This window comes from Leptidea sinapis, chromosome 47 (genome assembly GCF_905404315.1).
Source record: "Leptidea sinapis chromosome 47, ilLepSina1.1, whole genome shotgun sequence".
Lineage (NCBI taxonomy): Eukaryota > Metazoa > Arthropoda > Insecta > Lepidoptera > Pieridae > Leptidea > Leptidea sinapis.
In genome coordinates, this window is record NC_066311.1 from 5,320,138 (window position 1) to 5,337,541 (window position 17,404).

The window sequence follows — 17,404 nt, forward strand, 5'->3', positions numbered from 1 at the left end:
TGTATGACCTCAAGAGTCCCTATTTCTTTAATTGATGTTGCGGAGTGAGACTTTCACACTTGTACTATTATATGTATATTCTTTGTTAGTAGTACAACTTAGTAATAAACATCGACTTAGAATGTACTATACATGTATATACACCACCTGACAACCCGATAATGCATGAACAATTTTGATTTGTCAATGTGTGCGTTAGGTAGTGGTTTAAGGCGAAGGGTAAACAGAAAACACGCATTCAAGGTGTTTTTAGACAAGTTTTGTGGTGAAAATATAGCATTTGGAGCTATGAACACTACTTTATCCTGTTACACATACCTTTAAGTCTTACTTGTAGGTTGCTAATGCTTGCTGTTGGTTAAAGTTAACACTCCAGAACTATTATGAACTACCAGTTTTCTTTGCAGTTAAACAAGTTTTTTCTCGGAATGATGCATTTGTTTAATATACTACTCTCATAAAAGTTGTTCTTATAGCTTTTACTTTTTTTGTGTAGGTACATTTATTCAGATTAGTAATCAATAATAAGGATTGTAAGCAATTAAACTGTTTGCGCCTGTAAAAATGTTACATTTTCGACGCAAGAATTTTTAAAATATTGGCTTTGTTACATAGGAGCCGTGAACTCATATCGCTCACGGTTGCCGGCATTTATTGTCGCCTTAACATAAAAATTACTAAAAGCGTGGCTGAATGTTTTCGACTTGTCAATCAATATCAGTCACAGTGGGTAAAAATAGCTTTGCTATCCTCTTCTATCTTGTTGTGTGTCCGTTACATACTATGTTGTTGTATCTCACACGCTTTTTTGTACGTACGCCAATATATTGTAATTCTACGGTGTGTGCGAGAGAAATTAAATTTTAAATAAACGTTCGTTATACAATCGGGTCCACATAAAACTAATCGGCGAAAGACATCTAACCAGTTACTGAACAACGAACGAAAGTGGGAGGCCTCCTTGCACAGGATCCCGTCTAGATTATGAGTACATCAACGACGCCTATTCCTGCCGTGAAGCAGTAATATGTAAGCATCATTGTTTCAGTCTGAAAGGCGCCTTAGCTAGTGAAATTACTGGGTAAATGAGACTCTGCCGTGAAGCAGTAATGTATAAGCATTATTGAGTTTCGGTCTAAAGGGCGCCTTAGCTAGTGAAATTACTGGGCAAATGAGACTTAACATCTTATGTCTCAAGGTGACGAGCGCAATTGTAGTGCCGTTCAGAATTTTTGGGATTTTAAAAAATCCTACGCATTGTAATGGGCCATCAGCTGAACGTCCTGGTCGTCTCGTCCCTTATTGTCATAAAAAAAAGTGAAAGATGTGTAGCGGGGCGAGTGAAAGTTCTCTTTTCGAAAGGAATTTCTCCCAAAAAGGTTTACTTCTGTTTGTGGTATTTTTTTATACTACACTGGCCTTCAAAAGTAAGTATCACACTTTTAAAATTGGGATAACGTTTTAAGTTCACAAGATATACTTTCGAAATAAAAAGGACTCCAAAGAGAATTTAATTTTGTACATAAAAACTTTATAGTCGGTAACCTTCTTTTAAGAATTGGCTGTAAAAAAAACTTCAAAAACAAAACCATTCCTTTTTCAAAGTGAACGTTTCCGAATTACAATTTTACCATTCTCATTTTTCTTTCTGTTTTAATTTTTTTTCAAGATCGATGGGTCTTGTTTTAAAAATTTATGCTAAAAAGCACATAACATTTATTTATCATGCCTCTTTCAGTTGAAGAATGTGCTAGGATCATGGCTCTTCTGGAACTAGGCATCAGTATGCGTCGCACTGCAAGAATGGTGGGTGTGACGGTACGAACGGTCCAGAAGGTAAAGCGAAGGTACGAAGAGACTGGACACCATCTGAGGAGACCTTGTAATGGCAGACCCAGGTGCACCAGTGGCCGAGAATATAGTTATATTATTTCCACTGTGTTAAGAAATCGCCACCAAAATGCAGTTAAAGTCCAGCAACAGCTACTTCAGACCCGGAGGGACTACATTAGTGACAGTACAGTGAGAAGAAGACTTGCTGAAGCAAATTTGAAACCCCGAAGACCAGCGAGTGGCCCAAAACTCGAGAGACAGCATCGAGTAGCGAGACTGCGATACGCCCGTGAACACATGCAGTGGGATGAAGAAGAATGGTCAAGAATTTTGTTTGCAGATGAGTCTCGATTCTCCCTTTACACTTCTGATGGAAGGCGAAGTGTTTACAGGCGACCTGGTGAGCGATACCTTGAAGCCTGCATCTCAGAAAGAGTCCAATACGGTGGAGGCAGTGTACATGTATGGGCTGGCATATCTTCAGAAGGTCGCACAGAGCTAGTAGCCATAGAAAATGGCACCCTCACTGGGCAAAGATATGCTCAAGAGATTTTGGGTGGATGGGTGATGGATCGATGCTGATGCATGATAATGCCCGGCCACACACGGCTCATATCGTATAAGAGTATATTCAGGAGGTCGGTATCAGCGTGATGGCTTGGCCATCAAGAAGTCCTGATCTCAACCCGATTGAACACGCCTGGGATGAGCTTGGGAGGCTAGTCAGAAATCGCAGACCACCACCTACTACCCTCAGGGCACTAAAGCAGGCCCTGGTAGAAGAATGGGAGAATATTCACCAACATCGGCTCCGAAACCTAGTGTTCAGTATGCCTAACCGGCTGTAAGCTCGAGGAGGCATACATTTTAGTTGAATTTTTTTACACTAAACTAAAAATGCCTATTATCATTGTTTTATCTGTTTTAAGTTTAAAAAGTTACTAATGTATAATTTTAGTTTCTAAGAATTAAAGCCTATAAAATTTGCAACAAAACGTTTTTAATCTTAAATCTCTACCTTCTATAGTTAAGAAAAAAAAATAATTTGAAAAGTGTGATACTTACTTTTGCAGGCCAGTGTAATAGGAGGCGAACTGGCAAGTAGCTAAATTAAAAATAAATTAGGAGTTCAGAAGCTAAATTACAATTACTTTACAAAATAAAACTAATTACTTCATTACGGGTTACTATGTCATAGCTCAATGACATAATCAAGTAACACGTGACTGCATAATGATTATTTATTTTTAAGATTCACGTTATTTCAAGCCAGACTTGAATGAATTATTTATCATAATAATATATTATGCTAATTCTGATAATATTATGACGCGAAGAACTTATCTCTAATCAATATTATGTAAACTCCGAAGAAGTCAACAGAGAACAACAACAGTTCCCACAAGAGCTCAGTGAGAGAATAAGTGAGTCTGTCCCAGTCCTGTTTTAATATGATCGATGGAAAACTCAATCAGAATCAATTATTTATATACACTAGCAATGCCGCGCGGTTTCACTCACTTAAATAGTCTACTAACAGCCGTTCCCAATATTCAGTCTTTGTCTTACTTGAGATAAAAACCATAAGTATCGTTGACTTTTCTCTCCCAATAAACTTATCGGCGGTAACTCACCTTATCCGTACACGATGTATGTCAATGAGACGACGTATAGCTTACCAGCGATAGAAGTTTGTATGGGAATTGCAATTAACGCATCCCAATATAAGGCGATAAGAATGACTTATTGAGTATATTGGGAAAGCTTCAGATCATTGACAGTTAATTACTGACAATAGAAGGTAGTAATTTATCTATATCTGTAGATAGTATATTGGGAACGGCCTTATGACGGACTGTAGCTTTATTTTTGTTAATATAAAACTTCTATTTCACTTAGTTACTAGTTTATTATTGCATTATTTTCTTTCGATTGACATTTTAATTTTAAATTCGTTATATCTTTGGAATGGAATGTCCAATTTTAATAGTTTTAAAATATTTGATAGGTGTTGAAACGGTCTTTAAATAATTATCACTTAATTGTATACGGATTAATACAGTGGTATGAATAATATGGTTCGATTATTGTCGGCATTAATATCAACTTTTAAAGTGTAAAAAAATAGTTATAGTGGCTTAACTACAGTAGTTCGACATATAATTTGACGACCTGTATAGCCGAGTGGTTAGCGATCCTACCTACTAAGCTAGAGGTCCCGGGTTCGAATCCCGGTAGGTGCAAGCATTTATATGATGAATATGGATGTTTGTTTCTGAGTCATGGATGTTTAAATGTATCTATGTATGTTTATATGAATTTATGTATGTTTAAGTAAGTATATTGTATTAAATATATCATTGTCTTGTAACCCATAACACAGGCTATATATTATGCTTAACTTGGGGCAAGATTTGTGTAAAAAGTGTGTCAATATTAGTGTGTCAATATTAAAATGGTATTGTGGACATTTTTGCAAATTGATTGATACGTCCTATAATACTGTTGAACAATTTTTTTGTTCTATCAATATCAATAGTTTCCGCAGCGCACGCGATTACAGATTTTTTAAGACTATTTTTTTCACATCTCGGGTTATATTATTGAATTTTTATCAGGGATGTTTTAATGTAATATAGCCTATGTTTTAAAAATGTAATATAGCCTTTGTCACTGAGTGAAGATGCAGCATTCTAATGGTGAAAGAATTTTTGAAATTGTTCCAGCAGTGTTTGTGTGAAAACATTACAAACATACATAATTACAATTAATTATATTATTAATAATAATAATTTCTGAAGGTTATCTGATCAGTAATAAGATTACAAATCGGTTTTCAGGATTCCGGCCCAAAGGGTTATCAACGGGAGCCCAATAATTAATAATGTCCACTGTCCGTCAGTCTGTCTGTCTGTCTATCAACAGCCAAATCTCAAACCGGAATAGTAAGTATTCCACCTTCGCACGACACGCCACAAATTAGGATATCATCCCCACCATCTGGATGTGTGGCGGTCCTCCACAGTGCGGTTTTCAAGGAGCTTTCTTCCTCGTACTACAAAGCTGTGGAATGAGCTTACTTGTGCGGTGTTTCCGGGACGATACGACATGGGTACCTTCAAAAAAAGCGCGTCCACCTTCCTTAAAGGCCGGCAACGCTCTTGTGATACCTCTGGTGTTGCAAGAGAATGTGGGCGGCGGTGATCACTTAACACCAGGTGACCCGTACGCTCGTTTGTCCTCCTATTCCATAAAAAAAAAGTAAGATGGCTAAAATTATGACGTGTGTATCATCTACTATTGCCGCTGTCATTTCAAGTCTTTTTCGAGCAGAGGCTTTACTAAATAATGGACTGTAAAGAAGAGCTTCACGTGTCCCTACCGTCGGATTCCAGCATCATACAAACAGAATTACCACCCTCATCATCTGGCTATGCGGCGGTCATCGACCTCTTAGCCTGCTTTTAAGTGAGCCGTAGCTGTTAAAGGAAAATTTATTGAAGTAGGCGTTTACTTTGCGAAAATCCATAATTATACAAATGATTTAAGTTTTCTTTAGTGTTAATTCCGCCAATATTTGTGCACGAGGCGTGTAGAGGCGAAACACGTGTCGAATTGTTTAAAAACAAATATTGGCGGAATTAACACTGAAGAAAACTTATATCATTTGCGTAACTGTTTAATTAAAACACAGAATAAGGAAGAATAAATAGTAACTACTGAAGTTTCACTTAGTTACACATTTAAATAAATTTAAATTGAAAATAGTGTAAAAAAATATATTTTATTGTAAAAAAAAGCGTGGGGCGTAAAGCTTGTATTTTGTAATGTGTTTTATTGTTAAAAAAGCATCCCACGCTTTTTTTACAATAAAATATATTTTTTTACACTATTTTCAATTTAAATTTATTTTCTATTTTTAGTTGAATTTTATGTAAAGCGTGCTTTTTAGTTTCTTTTAAGTATTATTAATTTTTAATTTTTTAGTTTAATATTCTATAAAAGCGTATTTTTAAAACTATTAAGTACTTTAACATCAATTCCTGCCTTATCGACTATAGATAAATTTATATAAATTGACAAAAATCTTAATTTGCAAATTGAAAATTGGAATAATCTTACCAAATTAGTGTATTGTCATCCGTCATTGATAAATCTACAAAATTTGAATGAAATCTGGTCGTTTAAAGTGGGTCAAAATCGCGTCTAAGGGAGTCAGTTACAAACATACATACAAACATACACGTGAAGCTAATATAAAACGTATAAAACTCGTTGTTTTCATAAGGCATTGATAAATCACTTGACGCACACTGCGATAGTTCACTCGAACCTCTATTTTAACGAAAAATCTTATTGAGTCCGTACTCAAGGCGGAGGCGCGCGAATCTCTGCTTCATCTTGCAATGGACGCAATAATAGGCACGTTCATTGATCCGTATTAAAGCAAGGTATTCCCAACACTTTAGACAAAAATCGCTCGGACGTATATCTATAAGATTCGATAGGTACTCATAGACACGGGCCTGGCTGAGACACGAACCGAGCGATGCGGGTCAACGACCCCCACTCCGGAAGGAACGCGTAATGTAAATATTTGTAGTAGTATTTTAAGAAGATTTTCAAAAGTGTTCGTTTTTAGGACTATAGCGCCTTAAAGTCCCTCTTAATTGGTAATCTACGATAAGAGCCGAGTCTGACCACTGCACAAGACCATGACCTTGCTATAAATGTGTCAATGCCGAAGGTAGCATACGACAACAGGGATATGCATATATTTTTTTAATATTTTAAAATATTGTTAAAACTAAAGGCGCGTTGGCGCGCTTAGATTTACTATACTGTGACGTCATAGTTCCTAACAATAAATAAACAATGGTGAATTTAGGATAAAAATTAACATTTGTTGTCAAACGCACGATGCATTTGCTCTAGCAAATGGTGTTGCTTTATTTTTGTTAAGTATACTGTAATTACATACTACTATTTCAAAGTTATGTCAAATGCCTTCACGTTTCTTATTAAACTTAATTTCAATTTTTACTTAGGCAGTTCCGCCTCTTATTACGTAGTATAAACATCCTCTTCGGCTTTATCGTCAGCCGGAACATTGCTCTAAAAGCGTGAACAATAATTATAAAAGAGGAAGGTATCTATAGATGCATTTTATGACACAAAAAACGTGACACGGCGTGCACTGTCAAGGGTTGCCAACACATTTTACAAAAAACAGTAGGTAGGATGATGACTAAACTTGCAATGCCGGCAAGACTACTCTATTTTTACTGCTTTGGTCATAATTCTAGTCATTGATATTAATTAGTTTATCCAAATTTTATATATTTTTTTCTTGCAACATAGTAATTACAAAAAAAAATAATAAAAACTGGATACCAAATCAAATCAAAATCACTTTATTCATGTAGGTCACGGAAATGACAATTATGAATGTAAAAACAAAACAATTTTCGTAAATAAACTACTGCTACTTCGTAAAGGGTTGAGCTACTGAGAAGAAGTGGAAAGAAACTCATTGCCACTCTTATAAATCAAGATTTACATTTACATCGTTTTACAAATCAATTCAATTACAATATAATATGTAAAGTGATGCAACAAACATAATAACATTATTAAATAGAGAAATATAATACACTAGCTGACCCGATAGACGTTGTTCTGTAGAATTTGCCAACATCAAGAATTATTTCGTAAAAAATGCTCCCTGTTGTTATAATAAAATTGTTTCACAGCGGAACTGTCAAACCGTGCGTCACTAAATTCTCTCATAGAAAATATGTCCATACAAAACAAAAACTATCCTATCTCTCAAGTTGGACTAAAATGCAGTCTATGAAGTTATCCCCATTAAAATCCGTTCATTAGTTTAGGAGTCCATCGCGGACCAACAACGTGTCACGTAATTTATATATATTTAGATATAAAAGATTTCTCGATATATCTCTCTACTTAATAGACTTGATTCTGTTTTTTTTATGGCGTTATTTTTATCAGAGTTGGCAGCCCTATCGCAAAACTTACAAAGTGCATTCGTTCGTTCGTATTTATCAACAGTATTTGATTCAAGGTCAGTACTAACGCAAATAGATGCTCTAGTGACTGGTATGTGCCGTTCTATGCAACATCGTATTTTAGTGCCATAATGCAACCGAGTAGTAGGTACATACATAAGTCTCGAATAACAAGCTCGTCGTCTTATATATACAAATAAAGAATGGAATTAGAAGTGGCTGCGCATTTAGGGCGAAGAGTAAGCAGAAAACACGCAAACATGGTGGTTTTAGACAAGTTTTGTGGTGAAAGTATAGCATTTCGAGCTATGAACACTACTTAATCCTGTTACACATATCCTTAAGTCTTATTTGTAGGTTGCTAATGCTTGCTGTTGGTTATAGTTAACACTGCCGAGCCTTTTTGAACTACCACTTTTCTTTGAAGTTAAACAAGTTTTTTGGCATGGCGTGACGCTTTTTTTTGGTACTTCTCTCAGAAAATTTATTCTTATAGCTTGTACGTTTTTGTGTAGGTTCATTTATTCAGATTAGTAGTGAATAGCGAGGATTGTGAGCATATAAACTGTTTTCCACGCAAGAATTTTGAAAATATTGGCTTTGTTACATGGATGGAGGGCCGGAAGCCGTGAACTCATATCGCTTAAGGTCGCTGGCATTTAGTGTCGCCTAAATATATATACATATATAGCTGCACTGTCAGCCTATAAGCTGTACTGTCATCATAATATTAAGTATTTTAATGGTTTTAAGTTTCCAATATCTTTACTTACTAACACTAATATACATTAATTGTTTCACAATACTGTAAAACTAGGTTTGGGTCTGTTTGTATTTTTATGGTTCCAAACGCGAATTCGATGCTGCTTTATTGTCTAGACCAGTGTCGATAATTTTTGAAACCAAAAAAAATAATAGTAGGATGAAACCCATTGGAAATGAAAGAGAATATAACAAAAATGAAAGGAAAAATAAATTCTGAGGTCGGGAAATGGAAAAGCGGGGGTGATTAAGGGTAAAAAACGGTTTATCTCGATTTCCGGCAAAACTGCAATTCCTATGGAAATAAGTCAAATGGCAAAGTTGTAGGTAATAAAAAGATCTAAAACTTTTGTTTTTACAATTTTTTCACATAGCCACAAAATTTATGTGAAAAATTAAAAAAAAAATCTCTTCCGTTTCTAATGGGTTTCATCCTACTATTTTTTTTTTCACTTTTTACCATTTTCAAAGGCTTCAGCACTGATCTAGTCGTCCAGTTGTATCTTTTTATTATGGAAGCCGCCGCCCCAATTATCTTGCAGCACCAGAAGAATACCAGGAGCATTTCCGGCCTTTTAGAAAGGTGTCCCCGCGCATATTTTTTGAATGAACCCTTGTGGTATCGTCTCGGAAACATCGCACAAGGAAGCTCATTCCACAGCTTAGTTCTACATGGAAGACGCCACACGTCCAGATAATAGGGATGATCCTAATTATGGCGTGACGTGCGAAGGTGTAATTCGGCAGCAGGAATCAGATCGAACAAATCTTCAGAACACTCCCCATGATAAATGCGGTAGTCGGTAAATGACATACATTGTAGTGACGTATCTACGCATCACCAAGTTATCTATCTTATAAACAACATTAACAAGACTGCTAAAATTGCCGCTATGACAAAAAATCACTATTAAAATTATAAATGTGAATGTAAGATTGTTTGCTACGCTTTCACGCCTAAACCACTGAATCCATTTTCATGAGATTTAGTACAGAGATAGACGAGAGCGTGGGAATGGACATGGGCTACCTGTGATCGCGAATAAAAGCCTTGGCGGCGTTGAAATTTGTATGAAAGTTCGTCATTATCGAAGATAACACCATGAAACTTTGTATTTAGGCACTTGATGAGAAATAAATAAATATTTGTTTTAGCATTTTTAAAATTTAGACATGTGTGGGGTGAAAAGGGGGATGAAAGTTCTATAGTTGGTAGCTTATAACAATGTATTAACCACAGCAGTTTGTAGTGTATTATTTACAAAGTGAATATATTAAAAATAAAAAATGCTGCCCAAAGTATTGCACGCGCACGAAGTCGCGGGTAAAAGCTAGAAATTAAATTAACAAAGATTCAAAAACTAATTCCAAAATGCTAATCATGTATTTGAAAAAAAAAGTCAAAAGTATTTGAAAAGGCATAGTGTTCTACCACACTAGTGCATCATACCAGTTTTAATGAAATGCACTATTTATAATGACAAATACTACACTGGCCTTCAAAAGTAAGTATCACACTTTTAAAATTGGGATAACGTTTTAAGTTCACAAGATATACTTTCGAAATAAAAAGGACATAAAAACTTTATAGTCGGTAACCTTCTTTTAAGAATTGGCTGAAAAAAACCTTCAAAACTAAAACCATTCCTTTTTCAAAGTGGACGTTTCCGAATTACAATTTTACCATTCACATTTTTCTTTCTGTTTTAAATTTTTTTCAAGATCGATGGGTCTTGTTTTAAAAATTTATGCTAAAAAGCACATAACATTTATTTATGATGCCTCTTTCAGTTGAAGAATGTGCTAGGATCATGGCTTTTCTGGAACTAGGCATCAGTATGCGTCGCACTGCAAGAATGGTGGGTGTGACGGTACGAACGGTCCAGAAGGTAAAGCGAAGGTACGAAGAGACTGGACACCATCTGAGGAGACCTTGTAATGGCAGACCCAAGTGCACCAGTGCCCGAGAATATCGTTATATTATTTCCACTGTGTTAAGAAATCGCCACCAAAATGCAGTTGAAGTCCAGCAACAGCTACTTCAGACCCGGAGGGACTACATTAGTGACAGTACAGTGAGAAGAAGACTTGCTGAAGCAAATTTGAAACCCCTAAGACCAGCGAGTGGCCCAAAACTCGAGACAGCATCGAGTAGCGAGACTGCGATACGCCCGTGAACACATGCAGTGGGATGAAGACGAATGGTCAAGAATTTTGTTTGCAGATGAGTCTCGATTCTCCCTTTACACTTCTGATGGAAGGCGAAGTGTTTACAGGCGACCTGGTGAGCGATACCTTCAAGCCTGCATCTCAGAAAGAGTCCAATACGGTGGAGGCAGTGTACATCTATGGGCTGGCATATCTTCAGAAGGTCGCACAGAGCTAGTAGCCATAGAAAATGGCACCCTCACTGGGCAAAGATATGCTCAAGAGATTCTCAATGAGTATGTAGGGCCGTATTTAGCAAATATGGGTGATGGATCGATGCTGATGTATGATAATGCCCGGCCACACACGGCTCATATCGTACAAGAGTACATTCAGGAGGTCGGTATCAGCGTGATGGCTTGGCCATCAAGAAGTCCTGATCTCAACCCGATTGAACACGCCTGGGATGAGCTTGGGAGGCTTGTCAGAAATCGCAGACCACCTACTACCCTCAGAGCACTAAAGCAGGCCCTGGTAGAAGAATGGGAGAATATTCCCCAACATCGGCTCCGAAACCTAGTGTTCAGTATGCCAAACCGGCTCGAAGCTGTAATCAGAGCTCGAGGAGGCAATACCGGTTATTAAAAATTAAATAACATGTAATACATTTTAGTTGAATTTTTTTACACTAAACTAAAAATGTCTATTTTCATTGTTTTATCTTTTTTAAGTTAAAAATGTTACTAATGTATAATTTTAGTTTCTAAGAATTAAAGCCTATAAAATTTGCAACAAAACGTTTTTAATTTTAAATCTCTACCTTCTATAGTTAAGAAAAAAAATTAATTTGAAAAGTGTGATACTTACTTTTGCAGGCCAGTGTATATTGTACTTGAGCTACATATGAACATTTTACACTTAAATAAAAATTAATAACTTCCTTGTAAGTATTAATAAATATTATGGACGGTTAAACAAGAACATCAACAGTATATTTTAATGTTTATTACTTTACTTATGGCTATACTACCTGCTAGACCGCTGTCCGTGACGTCGTCCACGTGAATGCTTTAAAACAGCAAAAATATGTATATGACTGCATCTAGCCTATATCTTGTCACGATATCATGTTAAAATTTCAAATTTGAATTAAATTTATTCAGTAGTTCGTCCACCGCCCGACCGCACCATAGTATCGCGCACTCGGTTGCTAATCGTCCTAACTATTTAAAATAGTACTATACATTAAATACCAGATGCGACAAAAGTATTCGATTTGATATAAGGATCAATTTGTTACCACCAACTGTGCGTTAAAAATAAATTATAAATTTTTATTGTATTTATGATTCACTATTTTGCTTTACAGATAAAAGATAGATATATAGGTATCCTGTCGCGTGTTTTTTGTATGACTCTTTAAGATAAACATTTTCATTATACATTATTTATGTTTAACTCCAACGATATTCGCCACGCACGCCAGAATAGCCTACAGATGGCAGTTTTTTTTTCCTACTTACTTCATACTTGTTTTTATATTTTTAAACACAATCTTTCACAATATCTTTATGCCTTGTTTTATATATTATGCTTTAGCCTATGTGTTATTCTGGTGTGTAAGCTATATTATTGTAAAATTTCATCAAAATACATTCAGTAGTTTTGACGTGAAAGAGTAACAAACATAAATCCATACATTCTAACAAACTTTCATTAATATAATGTTAGTAGGATAAAAACAATTAATTGTTAAATTAATACACATTTTCTGCACCTTATTATCTTTTTATCTAACACAGAAGAAGAAGTGTTTTGCAATAAGGATTAGCGGAACAACGAAATAAGTATTTCTTAATGTTTCAATATGATAAACTCAAAAACTCCTAATGTAGTGCTACCACATGTTTTTTGATTAAGAGGAGATTCATAAATAAAGACTAAACCTTACAAATCTACACTTCACAGCTTACACATTTTCCCCCTTAATCGTAATGGTCCGCTAACTTAAAACAGCCGCTAAGGAGTGTTTTTTCTCATTCTGACTTAGGTCAATAGAAGAAGACAGAGTGAGAATTAGCAATGCTTTAAGTGAGCAGACTATTATGAATAAGGGGGTTTGAAAACATAGCCAATACAAGGTAGAAATGGTCTTTTATTATTAAAACTAGTTCAATAAGCTGATTGTACTGTTAAGTTGATAAAAGTTAATAACAATGGTTGTTAGTAGATAATTATCAAACAGTACATTTACCTGTGGGAGGCTCTTTTGCACAGGATGCCCACAAGAGTATGGGTACTACAACAGCACCTTTTTCTGCCCTGAAGCAGTAGTGTAGGCATTATTCTGTTTCGTTCTGAAGAGAGCCGTAGCTAGTGAAATAACTGAGTAAATGAGACTTAACATCTTATGTCTCAAGGTAATGAGCACAATTGTAATACTGCTCAGAGTTTTTGGGTTTTGTATTGAACCAGAGAATTCATTCAGAATCCTGCTTATATTAAGATACCATTTAAAATGGCCTATTTTATATTTTCAAAAAGTAATGATTACATAGTTAATGTGACTAATATTTTTTATTTGACCTCTAAATAAAATAATTAAACTACATTTCTATTTGAACGGAAACTACTTTCACAGTAAGTACATTACATTGTATTAAAAATATGAATATTATGTAAATAATTATTTGAATAATATTTTAAGTCTTTTGTTGGGCGATGTATATGCTTCTACAATATGATCCCAGAAAATGTACAAAACAAATGTGTTACGAAATTTATAGCATAAACAATTTTCTTAATGACACCACGGACTGGGAATAAAGCGAACACTCTCAGGCTCTTTAATTATAAATGTTTATTGTACGATATCACATTGTAATCCACATTTTATATTTAAAAAAAAGTATCTTTTGAATGGGCGGTAGTTTTTGACGTTCAATAAGTGATTTGGAATCCTATTTTGAATAATAATATTTGAATTTGAATATGGTTTTCTAGCAAATGCTGAAAAGCATCAGTGTTATAAGGAATTTTTTTTTACTCACATTGCCTCCATTTTTAATACTAGCAGTAAATGCACCATTTGAAAGAAATTTGAACAGCCTCATTGTTGATGCTGCTCCCCTGAAACAAATGATAAAGGTTTTTTTTTAAATCACCTAACTTTTTTTCTCAACCTGTTAATTTGTTTATTGACAAAACTTCAATCAAATATTTATTCTTAAAAATATTAAACTTATTGAACTACTAGCTGTCCCAGCAAACATTGTATTGCCAAGTAAAATAATAAAAAAATATTCAATAATCAAAATTTATGGAGTATAAAAAATAGATGAAGAGTGATTCTCAGACCTACCAAATAAAAAGTACATAAAATTTATCGTAGGAGGTACTACGATCGTAGAAGAGTGAATATTTGTAGTTGTATATATTTTTCAATGCTGAATCATAATAAAATAAAATAAATTGTCATAAAATAAAATAAGTATTTAGGGGTGGATTCACCCTTATCATTTAAGGGTATGAAAAGTAGATCTATGCCGATTCTCAGAGACAAAATTTCATATATATCGTTTTCGAAGTTTCAGAGGACTTTGGTAACAAACACCGCGACACGAGAATTTTATATTTTTATTTATTTAATAACTTAGATTAAGATTAAGGACAACGAAAATATAATCGAATTGGGATCTAGTTCCCTAATCTATGTCTATTAGTTATTTCACATAGGTTCAGAGTCCAAATAATATTTATTTAAGCATAGTATATATTCACGTACCTTGAAAGCTTGCTTAACTAAACAAAAACAATTACTTTTTCTTATACAGTAGTAGGTTAGAAGAAAGTCTACGTCGAACACGTTGGACCTAAATTTTTAGACGATAAAATTTACAAGAAGTTGAAATGTGCAACACAGTGCATCAAACAGATAATGTTTTATGTTGTGAACTATTGTTATTTACACTGAATTTATATAGGTATATAATATCTTTCTAATCATTCACAGATTTCTGCTATGATTTGAAACATTTAATACTAAGCAAGCAGTATGCACTAGGGATTAGGCATTAATAAAAAATAAAAATTAAATAAATACAACTCCTAACAACTGCTTCCCCACACAGACTAATGAAAATTTAAATTGTAATTAGTATTGATATTGAGTCGAGTAGTTGACAGAGAATGAATAACTCAGTCCAACTACTGTATAGGAAAAAACTGATTGTTTTATATAATTTTTGGACCTATACACAATACTCACTTCAGTGAACTTACAGTGTGGACACTGTGGAGGATTAGTAGAATACTCTCATTACCGAGACTCGTATTTATCATTATCATCGCATGTTTATTTGTTTTCTTTAAACAAAATGTACTCTGTGGTCTTTTTTGGTTTGCACTTGACATTTGACAATTAAAAACATGCTCTGTTGTTTACAATTTATTAGATTGCCTGAGCCTAATACTAAAGTAAAAATAAAAAACTGTGTTTTATTATATATACGGTAATCGAAATAACAAAATGGAAAACTACGAGGAAAGTGATTTTGTTAAGTTAGGAGTAAAACCTTGGTTGATAAAACAATTAGCCACTTTAGGTAGTTAATCGTATTGCTCCTATCTGAAGTTAAAAGAAATATCTGGACCATTACTTAAATATGTTGTTTACAGGAATAAGAACTCCAACGCCTATTCAAAAAGGTTGCATATCTCAAGTACTCCAAGGCTATGATTGTATTGGTGCAGCTAAAACTGGGTCTGGTAAAACTTTTGCCTTTGCATTGCCGATTTTGCAGCACCTGGCTGAAGATCCGTTTGGAATATTTGCTTTGGTTCTTACACCTACCCACGAACTGGCATATCAGGTTGGGCTGTACAAATAAAATCTTTAGTGAACAATTAGTGTATAAAATTTAAATGTGAAACTATAAAGTAATGTAAAAAATGTGAAACTTAACTAATAAGGTTTACTTTATGTTTGTGAAAAACATTGCATGTTCAGAGGACCTGCAGGCTTTGTGAAAATAATTACCTACAACTGTCAAATTAAAAAAGTTCTTTTGTTATTAATTTGTCGAATATTACAAAAATTTTCTCCAAAACCTATGAATGCAGTAAAAAAATGATACTACACAATGGTCCAAATGTTATATCTATTATTTAATTTAAGGAAGGATGATAGTAAAGTTAAAGTCAACACTATTACAATTTCTAGTGTTAGTTAGTCATGTTTTCTATAAAATAATGAATTCATAAGTGTTATTTTTTGACATTTTTGTTAAATTTGATGTGATTTGATCCTAAAAAAGGTCACTTACAAATTACTATCAATAAAACTTTTTGACCAAAGAAAAATAATACACAGCTGTTATATCCTTCCAGGTCTTGATAGTTGGATCTGACTAACATTTATTTAATATGCTTGGAACATTAATATGTTGAACAACAATGATATTAAATTAATTGTACCTATAACAATGAATTTTCAATGGCATTTGTTACAGATAGCTGATCAATTCAGTATTCTTGGGCAGCCATTGAAACTCAGAGTTTGTATAGTAACAGGAGGATCAGACCAACTTGAAGAGTCTCTGAAGCTGGCCAAAAGGCCTCACATTGTTGTTGCTATGCCAGGCCGGTTGGCAGATCATATTACTGGCTGTGATACATTTTCTTTAAAAAAGATAAAATATTTAGTATTGGATGAAGCTGATAGGTAAGTTATAGTTTGAGAGACATTCTAAAAAAAGTGTGTGTACTTTTGTATGCACACAAGAAGTTATACTTCTTTGGCCTAACATAGCAAAAATCATTAAAATGATTTATTCCTCGTGCTATTCTATATTTTTAGAAATAACAATTTTGTAAAAATCTTGCAAAGATGATGTCAAAGGACAAATAATTATTAAATAATGAATAGGGCTGTATGGGCTTGAACCCTTTGCCTGTCCTAATAATGTATGAAAAAACCAAAAAAAAAAAGAATGACGCAAATATCAGAAAATTTTAGGAACCAATTTCAACCAGTTACTTTTGTGTTACAGTGATGTGTATCTTTAAATTTCACTCATTTTCATCTTTTTTTCATAATGCGCCTAAAGAAATATAACTTCAAAAAACTAATTTGCTATACATAAATAGTGCAATATTTGACATGTTATATTGCTGTTATTTTTTTAAATAAAAATAAGGGACGAGACGAGCAGTATGTTCAGTTGATGGTCATTGATACACCCTGCCCATTATAATGCAGTGCTGCTCAGTATTATTGAAAAACCCCAAAACCGACGGCACTGGTATGGTATGGTATAGGGGCTCCTGTTTCCGCAATTAAACCACTAGCATGGGTCCATTTTGCATGCAGTAATGGCCGGTTACTCCAACCAGCCCAGCTCCTTCCAGAAGTTCAGAACATTCCTGGGGTGTTCACAGACTTCTTGGAGCGACCTCGTATTGGTTAAGGTTTTTGCCCGTTGGTTGGCCACCCCCGCATATTCCAGGATTACGTGAGCGACCGTTTTGTCTTCTTTCAGACAACCTCTGCACTTAGGACTGTCCGTTACGCCGATTGTGAAATGGTGTTTGTTTAGTGACCCGTTAGGGTGCCCTCCATTATATGGATG

The 17,404-nt window shown here is 34.6% G+C and overlaps 1 protein-coding gene across 1 annotated transcript in view; it reads right to left on the bottom strand.

The window, feature by feature from the left end:
- The window catches only part of LOC126978175 (uncharacterized), a 54,710-nt gene extending 39,816 nt beyond the window's left edge, over positions 1-14,894 (bottom strand). The window contains exons 1-2 of the mRNA XM_050826941.1: positions 14,560-14,894; positions 13,826-13,904 (exon numbers count right to left, since the gene is read on the bottom strand). Coding sequence (XP_050682898.1) covers positions 13,826-13,888 — 63 coding nt within the window. The 5' untranslated portion in view covers positions 13,889-13,904; positions 14,560-14,894. The remainder of the gene's footprint in view (positions 1-13,825; positions 13,905-14,559) is intronic.
- Between the last annotated feature and the right edge of the window lie 2,510 nt (positions 14,895-17,404).